The 16,076-nt window shown below is 44.2% G+C and overlaps 1 protein-coding gene across 4 annotated transcripts in view; it reads right to left on the bottom strand.

The window, feature by feature from the left end:
* Positions 1-16,076, bottom strand: part of TNRC6C (trinucleotide repeat containing adaptor 6C) — a 129,195-nt gene that overhangs the window by 30,979 nt on the left and 82,140 nt on the right. For all 4 annotated transcript variants that reach the window (XM_068530447.1, XM_068530448.1, XM_068530449.1 and 1 more), the window contains exons 6-7: positions 3,630-3,845; positions 1,735-1,901 (exon numbers count right to left, since the gene is read on the bottom strand). In XM_068530447.1, coding sequence (XP_068386548.1) covers positions 1,735-1,901; positions 3,630-3,845 — 383 coding nt within the window. The remainder of the gene's footprint in view (positions 1-1,734; positions 1,902-3,629; positions 3,846-16,076) is intronic.

The following is a 16,076-nucleotide window of genomic DNA, read 5'->3' as shown; positions in this document are numbered from 1 at the left end:
TTCTACTCTTTATGAGCAAAAAGCCGTGGTTTTAGTTTCTGGGTTCTGCTTACTGCTAATTGAATGGTTTTCAAATTGAAAAATTTTTGAACGGATAATACATTCACATGATTCAAAAGCAGAAAAAAGGGGCACATGGAAGCATCTTCTTCCCGCCCCATGGCCCGTCCGCTGAGTTCTTCTCTCCTTACTCATCCTTCCAGAGAATTTTAAATTCAACAGAGGCCATTACGAGTACGTGTGTGCCTCACACTCACACACCCATTTTCTCTTCTCTTCCCCTGCCCCCCAAAAGCGGGGTTGTGCTATACAGATTCTCTGTATCTTGCCTTTCACTTAGCAATCTATTTCGTTGATCTTTTCATATCAATGTTTAGTTTCTTTAAAAAAAACTTTAGTTTTTCATAATACGGATGTAGCATAATTTAACTAGTTACCCCATCAACGTGCATTTAAGTTACTATTTTTTTGCTGTCCCTTGACAAGCAGAAGGGCTGTGTCAAAGTGCTGACGCATCTGTAATGTTGACACATGACGCCACGCTGCCCTCCATTTTGGGTTACACTAGTTTACATTTCCACCAGCAACGTACGAAGAGTGCTGGTCTTCCTACAGCTTTGCGAAGACAGCGTGTTTTGGATTTCTGCTGGGCTGAGAGATGAAAAATGGCATTTCTTTATGTTGTTTTAAATTGAATTCTCTTTCTGCAAGTTGAATATCCTTTGACGCGTTTAACAGCGACTTGTGTTCCTTTTCTATGGATCGCCTGCTTACATTCTTCGCTATTTGTCTACTGGATTACTGGTGGGTTTTTTTTTAAAAAAACAGTTTCTAGGATCTTTCTCTATTTATCAGGAAGGTGAGTCTTCTCTATGACTTACAAATATTTTTTTCCAGTTTGTTATTTGTCTTTTGACTTTGATGATGAAATTTTCTATCAGGTATAGTTTTTATGTTTACTGAAGTTTATAAGCCTTTCATTCCATGGCCTTTAGATTTTGGTCATAGTTAGAAAGGCCGCTTCCTCGCCAAGATAGTTTTCAAAATCCTCTTACATTTTTCTCTTTCATATTTGAATTTGTGATCTACTTGGAAGCTGTCTTGGTGCGCATCTGTGCTGTGAACCTCACTTGATTTCTTCCAGAGGCTGTGCATCTGGGTGCAGAGAACAGAGTCCCTGGGGAGTTCTCACACTTCCTGCTCCCAGGACCCCATTACCTCTCTTAAAAACTGAGGATCCTAAAGAAGTTTTGTTTATATGGGTTGTATTTATTGATATTTACTGTATTAGAAATTAAAACTGAGAAATTTAAAAAACTGTATTAATTTGTTTAAAGATAACCATAACAAAGACATTATATGTTAATATAACAATGTTTTGTAATGGAAAATAATTATATTTTCTAAAACAAAAATTTTTAGTGAGAAGAGTGGCATTGTCGTACCTGACTGAACATCTCTCTACTGTCCGGCTTCACAGAAGCAGCTGGATTCACCCATCTGTCCCTGCCTTTGCTCTGCTGTGACAGCAATGGCACGTAGTCTCTGGAAAACCCCATTCTACGCTCGGCAGAGACCCCCTGAGAGGGCCTCAGGACCACCAGGGTCCTGAGAGCATTCTGAGAACCTCAGATCTCTCTGTCACTGTTACCTGGAGATAACCACCTTGAAACTGAATGTTTTTAAGTACCACCACTGATTTTTAGAGTTTATTTCCTTTAGTGTCACACGCACCTTTTGGAGTCCTTTTTTGGGGGCGTTCCCCCAGGAACTGCAGGAAGAGGTGCTTTCTTGGGAAGCGGCATTGTTCCACATGCCCCCGTCCTCGTCTTCCCACTGACCGGCACCGAGGTTCGCATCGTCCCCGCCGCTGCCCCAGCCTTCTTGCATAGATTTTGAAGCTAGAAAGAGAGGGAACACGAACGTATCAGATTCACCATTCCCAAAGCAGACAAGGGTGCCCTATCACATCATTTAGGGGGAGGCAGGACAAAAGGGGTGTACATAACCTACCTTTTACTACTTTGTTTCCCTTAGACCTAAGAATTTAATTTTCTACTAGAAATGTAATATACATGTATATGTGTACCTATTTTTTTCTTCAAACTTCAGCTATTTGTAGCCTGTGCTGTTCCAAACTCCTTTAACCAACTAGAGGTCATTTCGAAGCATGGACATTCTAACAGTAAATCCTGGGGCTACCGAAGGTGGCAGCCTCTGCGTGATGTGGAACGGCTGGTAAAACGCAGAGTCCTGAAAAGCGTCACTATCCTGCCTGTCATGTGGTGTGTCACGTGGACCAGTGTTGCCCCAGCGCGACCAGACCCGAGTCGCCAGGGGATCAGGAGAAATGCAGCGGTCTGTGGTTGGGCCCAACAGGTCTGCGCTTTTGACAAGCTCCCAGGAGATGCTCCCAGAATGACAGGATGCAGACAGCTGAGGCTATAGGCAGAGGGAGCTACAAGCTGAACACTGAGTTTCGATTTCAGGATATTATTTTTCTCCTTTCTTAAAATACAAAGCAATTCTTGGTATAAAAGTTACCCCAAATTTTCACTTGCTGGGGAATCTGAAGAAGGACAAAGATCAGGTGACAGTACTGTTAGCTAGAGTCTGTAAGACGATGAAGACATGAGGCTTACAAGGTGGACAGGCATATAATTAGGCCTCCAAGGACAAATTATAAAAACAAATATACTACCTCAGCGCCTGAATCTAAATACCCAGGAGCTCCCCATCCTTTAGATGTATAACAAGAAGTAATATAAATGAAATAAATAATCCAGCAGAATGGTTGGTATACAGAGCATACTATCCAGTGTTAACAAAGTAACAAAATACTAAAACAATAAAGTTTCATTTTAAGATCGGAGACATTTAATGGTGTCCAAAAAAAAAAAAAAAAAAAAACCGAGCTTCTGCAGCCATGTGAACAATTAATTTTAATACCAGACTTAAATCAGCAAATATATTCATGCTCTTGTCATAAGTATCACATTGCAAAACAGCCACACATTACAGGATTCCACTTGGTAAACATGATCTGGACATTTGTAAGGATGTACATTTTATATGTATACTTACTATACTTTCAGATAATGGGAGGAAAGCAGCATGATTTTTCTTTTTAAGAAAAGCAAAAAAGAGAGAAAAAGCATAAACCTGGAGAATCTAAAGCAGAATTTTGTTTACTTGAAAGCAAAGCAAGTGTCAGTCTGCTGTTATGTAATGTATGTTTCAAAACCTAATCTCAAAAAGAAAAATGGCCTGCCTTATCCACCTTGCTCAGTGAAACAGCAAGTTTAAATAGTTTGAATGGCAGGTAGGCGAACACTGCTGAAGAAGCGTGGAGGCTAGTAACCATCGAGCAGCTAAGCTTTATTGCTCTGATCCTTGTATTTATTTTTCTGTAAAAAGGAGAACATGGACTTCTCTTAAAAGCTCCCTTGTGTTCATGTATCAGACAGGGTAACATTTCTTTATAGTTTTAGTTTAATGTTAGACTTAAAAATGAGGAGAGCGTCCTAAAACACTAATTCTTAAAATTCAATGAGAAGTACCCCTCTAAACAGACTACCTGGGTCCATCTCGAACCGGCCAACCCAGGGCAGGCAGGCAGCGCGGCTCACCTGGTTTGCACAGGGTTGGGGCGGCCGCGGGGGCGCCGGCTCTTCCAAACGTCACCGCCGGCTCGGTGGGCTGGTCCCCCCATCCGCTGCCGCTGCTGGGCGGCTTGCCCCATGCTGCTGTGCCGTTATCAACCAGGGTAGAAGGGGAGGATGGCTCTCCCCAAGAGTTTTCAGCCTTTGAATGAACATTAGGCATTTCTCCCCAGCCTGATGAAACTGAAAAGGGCACCAGGGGAGAGAGAAAACAATAAAAATGAAACAGAGAGAGAAAGTAAAAATGGTAATTTCAAGTGCAAAATAATTTTGAGATAATCTATCTTTAGGATGGCTTTCAGTAGAAAGTGAAAAGGAGACAATATTGAATCTAATCAGATTTGTTCAGTTTTTTTTAAAGTTGCATTTTTCTCACTCCTGACCCCTACCCACTTAAAAGTCCATTATATTAAAAACTATTCAATTCACAGTATTTGCAACATGATAGAGTTTAAAAGAATAGTTTAAAAACTAAAGTTTAAGAAGTAGCTCTTTTACTCCTGGTATTATACGTAACAACCTAAAAGAAATTTCATGTTATATTAATCTCTTATAAACAAATTTACAAGTGGCAAATATACACTGAAAATTATTTTTGCTTATCTTTTGACCAACCATCAAAGACATAGATCTGGGCAAAGAAATGAGAAGATGGCAGACTAGACATGTACAAAAAAAGTAATAATAGAGAACCCAGACAGTTCTCAGGTACCAGCAGTGGGCTGAGAAAGAGCTGAGGCATTCGTCTTTAAAGATGGGAACAGAGTGGAGGAATTATGGATAAGGGTGGTTCCAACAGACACACTGATTGCAAGTGTTTTTCAGAATTCTTCTTTCATTCCTCCACCCAGTCCTGTTGCCATAGCACCCTGATCTGGGACTGGGATGCAATGAAACTAGATAAGGGTCCCTAATGAATCCAGAAGGTTATGGCATCACAATCTACAGGCACAGAAGAGGTCACGAGACCAGGCAACAGTAAGGATCTCCCCACCTTCTTTATACTTTAGTAAGAAAAACATTTTACGTTACATATGCAAACTTCATTTTTTCCAAATCAACCCAAATTCTGATCTTTTTGCTTTTGCCCATAAGCTCACTTGACACTACTGACAGTCACACTGACAGCGCCTATCACTTGTAGTTTTCATACAGATACAGTTTCTCGGAGACAGAACTGTGAATGTTTTAAATACTAACTGAAGAATAGAAAGCATAAAATACAAGTAGCCAACCACAAATTTTAAGTTATTTGGTTAAAATATGGATATTACCATCTCCTTTATGAAATTAATTTTCTGACTAAAAATAGCATGCGATCAGCTCCCATGATGCTTTACTCTAATAAAATGCAATAATATTGATTCACAATAAAAGTACATGCAACCTATGAATCATTTAAAATTACAAGCTCTATGCTAAGCAATATATTATGTAAATTATTACCAATATCAGGGAAGTTAGCCTTAATTGCTGTTGTCAGCAATTGCTAACTGTAATATTACCTATAATTACACATAAAACAATAATGCATTTTGGGAGAAGGAGTTTTACAAATCGAAGGGACAAAATAAAATTAGGAAAATTAACACAGATGACAAAAATTATGGAAGTTTTGGGAAGATAAAATAATACAGGTGTTGCTAAAGGCCAATCAGCTGTAAAAATACTGATTTACCGTTGGTAATTAAATAACAAATTCACCTAAAATCTGTCACCCTTATACTGCCATCTCTTTGAAAGACAGTACTACAAATTATTTAATTAAGTCAAAACTAAATATTTAGTCAAAAACTAAATATTAGTCAAAACTAAATATACTAATATTTGCTTTGATGCAAAGCAAATATTTTCGGTAGCTAGGAAATGATTTTAAATACATACTACTAAAATAAATACGATCTCCACTTTTAATGTTTATTGCTCAAGTGAATTTGGTATCCTTGTTGTTAATAATTTTATAGAAGTTCTTTTAAAGTTGGGCTTAATGAGACTGAACAAATTTCTATCTTGCATTAAAACATTGATATTAAAGTTTTAAAAAATGGTCCATGGGATACAGGAGTCATTACCCCAAAATCCCCACTTTTTTTTTTGGCCACACCGCATGCGGGATCTTAGTTCCCTGACCAAGGATCGAACCCACGCCCCCTGCAGTGGAAGCGCAGTCTTAACCACTGGACTGCCAGGGAAGTCCCAAGTATCTCCCTTCTTCAACTGAACAAACACAGTGCTGGGAATAAAATAACAACAGCAATGAGATGCCACCAGAATATGCAGTTTTCAGTCCGTTTTAAATATACAGTAAGCCCCCTACATATGAACGAGTTACGTTCCGAGAGCGCGTTTGTAAGTCCAATTTGTTCGAAAGTTCAACAAGGTTAGCCCAGGTACCCAACTAACACAATCGGCTATATAGTACTGTACTGTAATAGGTTTATAATACTTTTCACACAAATAATACGTAAAAAAACAAACACAAAAAATAAAGAAAACATTTTTAATTTTACAGTACAGTACCTTGAAAAGTACAGTACGACAGCTGGCATACAGTACAAGGGGCTGGCATCGAGTGAACAGGCAAGAAGAGTTACCGACTGGAGGAGGGAGAGGAGGTGGGAGACGGTAGAGCTGAAGGATCGTCAGCAATAGGAGACAAAGGGCAAACTGCAATTTTACTCACGCATCCTGGGCTTGAAATAAATATACTGTACTACTGTACTCTATACAGCACTGTACAGTACAGTACACAAAAGCACAACCACCTGCAGAGGATGCACGCACGTGACAACGTACGCCAGACATGTCGTTACCGAACCCAGGTCCGGCTGCTCGCCGCTCAAAAGCCAATGAAGAGGCCAGGTTGGTGGAAATGAAAGTTTGCTTTATTTTGGATGCTGGCAACAAGTGGGGAGGGTGGGGAGGGCAGACGCCTGTCCAAAGGCCGACTCCCCCCTCCCCCGACAATCAGGGGGCAAGAGCTTTTATAGACAGAGGGAGGGGGCTACATGTAGAAACAATACAGTCAGCTCTGACAGGCATCTTGAAATTGGTCATCAGTGGTCTGACCAGAGTCATCTGGATTGTTTTAGGTACAGTTAATCTTCAGTTCCAGGGTCTGTTCGTTTCCAGTTCCTTGAGGCCAATTCTTGGAATTGTGGCAGCTTATGTCATGGCTACAGCCTGGTCATCATGTAGGTAACTTCTTCCACCTGGTGTGGGTTTCAGTATCTGTAAGACAGCTCACAGGATACGGCTCAGAATACTATCTAGAGCCCTTGAGGAGGAACTAAAGGTCCTTGACTATGTTTACTGACTAAACTTTTCCTTTGTTTCTGCATTTTCTCACTTCTCTGATTAAACTTATTCTTCGGCTGAAGTTTTTCCACAGACAAAAGGCAGGCTGAGGACATGGTGGGAGGGGGCAAGGACCCTAGGGTCCTGTTCCGTTTCAATGTGAACTAACTAATGTGCCTGGACATGTGAACGCACATTCACATCTTTGAAAGTTCGCAACTTGAAGGTTGGTATGTAGGGGACTTACTGTACATTTTTTATCTTTCTATCAGAACGGAGAAAACCAGGGTGCCCAAGTGCTGCAGGCCCAGAAGACTGGCGTAAAAATGAGCACAGAGCAGATAAGAGGCCAGGAAACAGAACCCAGAGAAAGAGAATCTTCACCCGACTCAAAGATTCTCATCCTAAGCACTACAGACAGTTAAGTTGGGAGGTGGCATTTGTTCTTCTGTGAAATAAGAAATCAATGCTAGCTTGTTCCATGGATGCTACTTGGAGAGTTTTGTAAGTGTGACAGGCACTCCTTTTGGGGAAGAAAGGTTCAGTTAAAAAGTGACCAATTACAATTAAGTGAAGGAAAAATAAAGGACTGAAAATTTAATTGATTAGGCATTTGAGCGCCTGCTATGTGCTTGGTATTTTTAGGTACTAACTCAAGTATTAACGAGATGGGAGTTTGTTCATAATGATGGCACTTAAGCTTAATGTAAATTTATTACAATGCCTGGATGGCTACTGGCTTATGGAGGGGCAGAGCAGCAACAATTTTCCATATTTACTGCAGCAACAATTAATTTTTCACATCTGAAATCAAGACAGGTACTTAAGAGTGAAGCTTTATGCGGAAGGGTTTGCTCAGTCAGATGCAAAGCAGCCCATACTTTTTAGAACGCCCTGTTTCTCGGGCATTTATTTGGGACTTCTGTTCCAAAAACAGGGGAGTCTATCTGAGGGTTACAGATGAGGGTCCTTTTTAAAGCTGACCACGTGGTCTCAAGTTGCACAACAGCCTCTTAGGAAGAGCTGCCTTTGCCCGTCTTACTGGGTCATCACAGAGGGTAGGTATCAGAAACAGAAAAAGAAGTTTTTATTTTAGTGCATTAATACCAATTTTAAATGGGCTAACTCTTTCTTATTGATATGCTGTGTAGGGGGGCAAATGGCATCTTTGTCTCATTTTGAACTGAAGGTACCTAAAGTGAAAACCTTCGTGTGTATCCCCAGGACCTGCACTGACAGGCATCTCCTCCTACTTCTTGAGCATGATTTCTGATTCCCTGGTCCTCCCTCACATCCAGCCCCACTTACCAAGTCCCTCAACACACAGGAAAGTATAAACAGCCTAACCAAACTGAAACCCAAGAAAAATCTCATACCCACACAAAGCATCGATTGCTCACAGCTCATTCCTCTTTCAGCAACTACTGCATGGTGCTTAAAATAGAATTCCTCTGGCTGGAGGGGTCGGTGAGATCGATTTCTGAGGTTATGGTGTGAAAATAGTCACGCTCTAACAGCATCTTGCGGATTCACTCCATCTGCAGGTGACTCCACTTTTTTTTTTTTTTTTTTTTTTTTTTTTTTTTTTATAAATTATTTTATTTTATTTATTTATTGTTGGCTGTGTTCGGTCTTTGTTGCTGCGCATGGGCTTTCTCTAGTTGCGGCGAGCGGGGGCTGCTCTTCATTGTGGTGCGCGGGCTTCTCATTTCGGTGGCTTCTTGTTGCGGAGCACGGGCTCTAGGCGCGGGGGCTTCAGTAGTTGTGGCGCACGGGCTTAGTCGCTCCGCGGCATGTGGGATCTTCCCGGACCGGGGCTCGAACCCGTGTCCCCCTGCGTTGGCAGACGGATTCTTAACCACTGCGCCACCAGGGAAGCCCGACTCCACTTTTGAGTATCATTTTTATACCAAAGGATGATAAAAGAGCAATTGAGCTTCTAGGACGGGGCGGCTTGCAGGCAGGACAATGTCCTCCAGCTTCTACTCTAAGGAGACTTAGAGAAACAGCACATGTGTTTTATCTACATAGGGAGAGGATTCCCAAATCCAATTTCTTCCAAGTTTTAGTTTATCGAATGCGTGATATGCTTCTTCCATGATTAACTCACACAATCTCTGCCTTTGGTTATGTTTGTGCCAGAAAACTAAACGATAAAGCAAATATAATATCATTAGAGTAAGAATCCAATGCAAAGTCAAGTCTGCTTCTGGCTGGGGCCTCCTGCAACCCCATGAGACAACTACAGGGATTACCACCGGCACAGCTGAATGCCTGGCGAAGGTTAATGAGACACATTTCCGAGGAGCTGAGGAGAATAGGTAGATAGGTAGGTAGAATACGGATTAAAAAAATGTTCTGGAATAAAAGCGACATTAGCAGTATTCTTCTGGTTTTCTGATTGACATGTGGCACTATATTTCACTTCCATCCACCCCGGGAGGACACAGCCCTAGGCAAGATATCATGACCCCACCATGTCACTGGTTTCACTCAGATCAAGCCTATAATGGCCTTCATATTTGACTCTAAATTAACTGGGTAGTTATCTCTCTAACCCCTCACCTCACCACCTCCCAATCCCTCTCAAATTATCTGTACGTCCTGATGAAACCTGACAAAGTTCAGGGGTGATAAGTTATTCATCAAATGTTTTATTAATTAATATTCAATGTTCTCCTGTGCCTGCAAATTGATTTTTAAGTGTCCCAGAATATTTATTTCTAAGTGCACGAGATAATCGGGCTGTATTTCAGGATCTGCTTTCACTTCCTTAGAAACATAAGTAAGGGCTACGCCTGCAGGTCTGGCTCAGACTTACCCCAGGCCTCGGGGCAGAGCTGAGGAGGAGGCTCTGCTCCAAGCCAGCTGACACCACTTCACACCCTACGCCACCAGTGAGACCCCCTGAGTCTGAGAAGGACTGGGAAGGGCAGGCTACCATCTCTGATCAAAAGGCAGGCATGGGGTATTTCTCTAGATTATTACTGTACTGTGTCCCAGCTCCAGAATGGGTTTGAACCACATCCAAATAATCCAGTTTATGAAGCTACACTGCATTTCCAAAATTAATATCAGTTTTCCTTAAGCTCATCAGGAAACTAATATTAACAAGAATGGGACAAAAAAAAAATGACTGTCCCGGGACTTCCCCGGTGGTTCAGTGGTTAAGAATCCACCTTCCAATGCAGGGGACGTGGGTTCGATCCCTGGTCGGGGAACTAAGATCCCACATGCCACAGGGCAACTAAGCCCACGCGCTCTGGACCCTTCGCGCCACAACTAGAGAGAAGGCCATGCGCTGCAATGAAGAGCCCATGTGCCGCAACGAAGATCCCCCGTGCCGCAACTAAGACCTGATGCAGCCAAATAAATAAACTAAAACAAAGCAAAACAAAACAAAAAAACCGTCCTGTAACATTTACTTTTTTTTTTTTTTTAAATAAATCTATTTTATATTTTATTTTTGGCTGTGTTGGGTCTTCGTTGCTGCGCGCGGGCTTTCTTTAGTTGTGCTGAGCGGGGGCTACTCTTCATTGCGGTGCACGGGCTTCTCATTGCAGTGACTTCTCTTGTTGCCGAGCATGGGCTCTAGGTGCTCAGGCTTCAGTAGTTGTGGCACAAGGGCTCAGTAGTTGTGGTTCGTGGGCTCTAGCGTGCAGGCTCAGTAGTTGTGGCGCATGGGCTTAGTTGCTCCACGGCATGTGGGGTCTTCCCGGACCAGGGCTCGAACCTGTATCCCATGCACTGGCAGGCAGATTCTTAACCACTGCACCACCAGGGAAGTCCTGTAACATTTACTTTCATAAAACTGGACACACACAAAACCCTATGTGATTGAGAAACCATATTTTGTAAGACAGAGATCAATACCCTTAAGTGGTGATGATCAACAACTGAAAAGCAACCCAAACTCTGAGATGAGTGAACATTTTGTAAAATCAGTGTTAGGTCAAGAGCGAAACTGCAGAATCTATAAAAGACCCACTCTGTAAATAGCAGAAACCTCGTCAGATAGTCATCAGGTGTGGGCCTTCATTTGGAGGGGGAATCCCAGTCGATCTGTGACAACCAGGCTGGGCAAGTGCTCAAGCCACTAGCTAAGCCACTGCCTAGCAATGCTGTCACTGCTGCTCCCATCGCTGACCTGAGCTGCCCAGGTATCATGACCCCCGACCAGGGGGGCCACAGGCTGCATGCATGAAAATGCACGGAGAGGACCCAAAGGAAGAAGCGCTCTGTTGTCACTATGAAGGGAACTGGGGAAGGCGTGACAGCTCCTTCTGTGGCGCAAAGAACAGCTGGTCTCGAGGGCTGGGACAGCGACAGGCTCAGATCACCTGTGGTTCCTGAGAGGGATGGACTCTGCTCCCATCGCAAACGCGCGCTTGGTTCAGGTCAGACGTGCGTATCACAGGTGATGTGGGGCAGGAATAGTGTCTCAATGCAGCTACCTTGTGTCGTGGGAGAATAAGAGACTAATGATTTCAATGAAAAAAATTACTGAGTAACCCCCCCATCATCCCTTGCGATACGCTACGTGTGCACTGTCTCTGCATATGGCTCAGTACGTGGAAACAATCCCTCTGAGTGTTTGTTTATCTCTGTAAAGTGGTAAAATAAAATCCACAACTGCTTTCACACCATCACCACAACTACAGGGATCACACACGTGCATGAGGCCCGAGGGCCGGAGGGCAGAACAGGAACACAGAAACAGTTACCGTGGTAGAATGGAGCACATTTTCCTTCTTCTACTTTCAGTGAGACTATGTGCAATTTGTTAAAAAACTATTATCTATAAATATTTTTCACACACAAGAAAATGATTTTGGCCCTTCCAACCAAACAGGAATGCTTTTATCCAGGGTAAAGCTCATTCTTTGCCTACTAAAAACCAGTAAGAGGAGATTCTAAGGGTAAAATATTAAAGAGGAAAAAAAAGATCACAAATGTACGTAATGATGTCCCAATCTCTGCGGGGTGTCATGGATGTAACATTTTAGAAGTGGCAGCAGGCAAGGTATGTATTACCATCTGAGACCTCACCACTTCCTCACCACATGTGCCCTCGGTAAGCTATTTAACTGCCCAGGGATTCCTCTGTAAAATGAGGCCCTGTGGGCCGTGAGGACCACATGAGATGATGCATGAAGATGTGCCGCACGTGGCTGCCCGGCGCTGCCAGGCCACGCTTACCGCCAGGACCCCGGAGCCAGGCACAGGGCACATTTCAGCTGGAGCTTTTCCAGAAGACAATGAGCAGGGGATAAGGGGGCTCAAACCGTGACCCCTGAGGAACAGTCATGGGAACGAGGACTTCCAGAAGAAAGACTTGGGTGGGTGGGACACGATAGCTGCTTTTAACTATCAGCTCTTCTTGGAGTACTTTTGTATACCTTTACTATAATGCTAACCACAACACTAAATTTTATATTACTGGCCTCTCCCACTAGACCATATCTTAATGTGTACATCCCTTCACTTCTGGCATCAATTACCTTTCTTCCTTCTTGCTTCCCCTCATTCTCTCAAGTACTTTATCAAATTTAAGTGTCTAGAAATGTTAATCATGTATTAGTAAAAAACAGGAATCACAAATTCAAACACCCCAGGGAACCAGCCAGTTAATGTAAACAGGCCCACGTAAGAAGAATAACAGCAAAAGCTTGATGATCAATAGCTACTGCTCAAAGGCTTCAGTGCTGGGGTATAATAGGGGGTGGTGGGGAGTGTGGCAAACCAGAAAGCACACGCCTCATCCAAAGGGGACCATTCTAGCTCACTGCTGCTGTGGAAATCCAATATATCAGAGCTTCCAGGTTTCCAAAAGAAGCCAGATTCTGGAATTTTATATAAAACATTTTCATTAAAAAATGTTGATTCAGGGGAGTTCCTTGGTGGCCTAGTGGTTAGGATTCCGGGCTTTCACTGCCGTGACCCGGGTTCAGTTCCTGGTCAGGGAACTGAGATCCCGCAAGCTGCGAAGTGTGGCCAAAAGAAAAGAAAAAAAAAAGTTGATTCACATAAACAATGTGGGCCCAAAAGGCACATCTGTGGGACCAGGTGTAGCCCATGGACCACCAGGTTTTTGAACTTCGGTTTAGTGACAGTGAAGTGCATGTAGAGGCTAAGACAGTCTGTCTTGAGCTCCATAAAGAATTCCTGACGTGGTGAGTTGCCAGGGAGCCTGAGGGGAGGCTGGAGGGAGGTATCTGAACTGAACACAGAAAGGAGGACAGCTCCCCTTTCACCCCAGCTGCCGAATGCTTGCAGTGGAAACCAAACAGCTGCCCACATGCCCAGGCTGCCCTAGGCAAGATGACGGCCCCTCCACCCGACCACGGCACCTCACCACCTGACACTCTACCTGCATACGTGCTAACTCACGGAGGCTTGGCCTCCCTTGCTAGACCGCACACCCACCAGGGCAGGGATTCTGTCTGTTTTGCTCCCTGCTGTATCCCCAGCAACCAGAGCGCTGCCTGGCGCCTAGTAGGTCCCAGTAAACACATGCGGAATAAATGCATATATCCACTGTGGAACTGTGATCTCTGGGTCTGAATACTGCCCAGCAACCCTTCAGGGGCCCCTGGTCAGCTCTGTCCACTCTCTACATGGGCCCATGCACACCTGGCCTCTGCTCACACCTCTGCTCCAAGCCCTTGCACCCGGCAGGCTGGCGTCCTCAATTCTCTGAGGAAAAAGAACACCAGAAGGTGCCCCTCACCCTCTGGTCACAGCCAGCCGGCCTCCTCTACAAGACAGATGGCGTGTCCTCTCCGACGGGATGTGGGGTCTCCTTCCTTTGCATCCATCTCCCTCTCCGCATGCCCCTTTCTATCAGCTTTTGAACACGCTTAGAACTCTACCATCTTAAACAAAAATCTCTACTCTCGAACTTGCCCCTCTGCTCACTGCCATTCTCCCACAGCTGTACCTTCAGTCCCATCTCTGGCTGAGACCCAGTCTTCCATAGCCAACCTCTGCTGTGCCCTCCACGGGACATGTCTCTCCTGTGCTCCCGGATAAGTCAGTGCATGTCACCATTATCTGCCCACCTGCCGGAGTTCTGAACCCTCTTTGCTCACCTTCCTTCTTTGCTCCCGCATCCAAATGGTTTCCAGGTCTGGCTGCCATCTCTGTCTGCACCCCCTGCCACTATTCCAACCCAGGCTGCCCCATCACACCAAACACGGCTTAGCTCAGCTCCTCAACTCCAGCTTTGCTTCCCAGTGGTCCCCTCTTCATTTTATAGCTGAAATGATTCTGCAAGTCAGTCTGCTCATTCAATTTGCTTAATCTTCTCAATAGCTTCCCACACCTCTGGATACACCCCAGCTCCTTCACATGGCCTGAAATAACTTGCCCGCTCTTGCCCTGGTCTCTTCTCTCTGCAAGGCCTTCCCGTCACCCCTACCACTTACCCCAAGCACCAACCACTCTGAAGTTTTTTGTTCCTCAAATATGCCACCTTCTCTCTTGCCTCCAGGCCTTATATGCTAGTCCCTCTATCTGAAACACTCTTCTGCACTATCACCCAATATCTGCTCACCCCCGACCCCTCATGATCAAAACCTTGGTTAGGTGCCATCCTATATGCCATACTTTCCTGGTCCGCATTCCGTAATTGTCTGGGTACTTGTCTTTCTGGAGGTTCAAAAAGGGCAGACCTTCCGTCTTCTACACAGTTACATCCCAGCACACAGTAGGTGTTCAACAATGCATTCTGATTAAATGTATGCCAAGTAAAATGATAAAGGTACCAGTTCTAGAAGCGTTCATACCGGTGGGTATGAGAGCATGAGAAAACTTACAAACTATAGGGCTTTGCTGGGTGACCATAAACCACGTGCTGGAGGAGGCCGGGAGGTGGGAGCTGGATCAGGGCGGCTGGGTCTGGGATGGAAGCAGCCACCCTCGGCTGGGTCTGGGATGGTGCTCTGGTACAAGGCAGTGGAGGCGCAACACAGTCTCTCCTCATATCTGTTTCAATGATGTCCGATGGGCACGACAATTTTTTTTTGTAACCCAAATCTCTGCATGTGACAGTCAACAGGCACTCAGCATCCATTCTACTGCTTTCTATTAGCCTTCTTGTATTATAGAGGCCCAAAGGTAAAAAAAAAACTACACTGTAGACTCCCTTGCAGGTTGGGTTCTGGATGTAAATTCGGTTCCATATATAAGATGATTGAGTGAGTGACCATGGAGAAAGGACTCTATCCTTAGTCCTGTCTTTATGGCATGTTTTTAACATTTAGGGATGGCATAAAACTGGAAGGGATAACTAATATGCTAATTACAGAATCAGGGTTCAAAAAGATCTCAAGAGGCTGGGGGACTTGAACGCAAGTTTACCAGGAACAAAGTGCTACACCTGGGATCAAGCCGCCAACTGCACAAGGACAGTCCTGAGTGAGGAGGTCTAACAGTGGCCTTAACAAAAAGAAAGACTTCAGATTTTAAGCTCAATTTAAGAAAACTAGTGTGCCGTGGCTCAAGAAGACTAAATGAAACTTAGAATGCATTGCTAGGAGTACGGTTGTGGGAACGAGGGAGGTTAGTCTCAACTAATTCTGCACTGTTTAAACCATACTTAAAGCAATGACATCAGTTCTGGGCACGAGGACCCACAAGCTATAGCTTTTCCAGATGACAACATAATGCCCTGAGTTGGACTATCTTCTCTCTCTCTTTTTAAAAATTTATTTATTCATTTACTTATTTTTGGCTGCATTGGGTATTTGTTGCTGCATGCAGACTTTCTCTAGTTGCGGCGAGCGGGGGCTACTCTTTGTTGCAGTGCGCAGGCTTCTCATTGCGGTGGCTTCTCTTGTTGCGAAGCATGGGCTCTAGGAGCGCGGGCTTCAGTAGTTGCAGCACACGGCCTCAGTAGTAGTGGCTCATGGGTTCTAGAGTGCAGGCTCAGTAGTGGTGGCACACGCGCTTAGTTGCTCCGCGGCATGTGGGATCTTCCCGGACCAGGGATTGAACCTGTGTCCCCTGCATTGGCAGGCGGATCCTTAACCACTGCGGCACCAGGGAAGTCCCTGGATTATATTCTCTTGCTGGTCCCTCCCAGCCCCGGGAGCCCAGTCCTCTCACCACTCGGGC

This window comes from Eschrichtius robustus, chromosome 20 (genome assembly GCF_028021215.1).
Source record: "Eschrichtius robustus isolate mEscRob2 chromosome 20, mEscRob2.pri, whole genome shotgun sequence".
NCBI classification, from domain to species: Eukaryota; Metazoa; Chordata; class Mammalia; order Artiodactyla; family Eschrichtiidae; genus Eschrichtius; species Eschrichtius robustus.
Note: the sequence above shows the minus strand (reverse complement) of the source record. Positions and strands in the feature narration are given on the sequence as shown.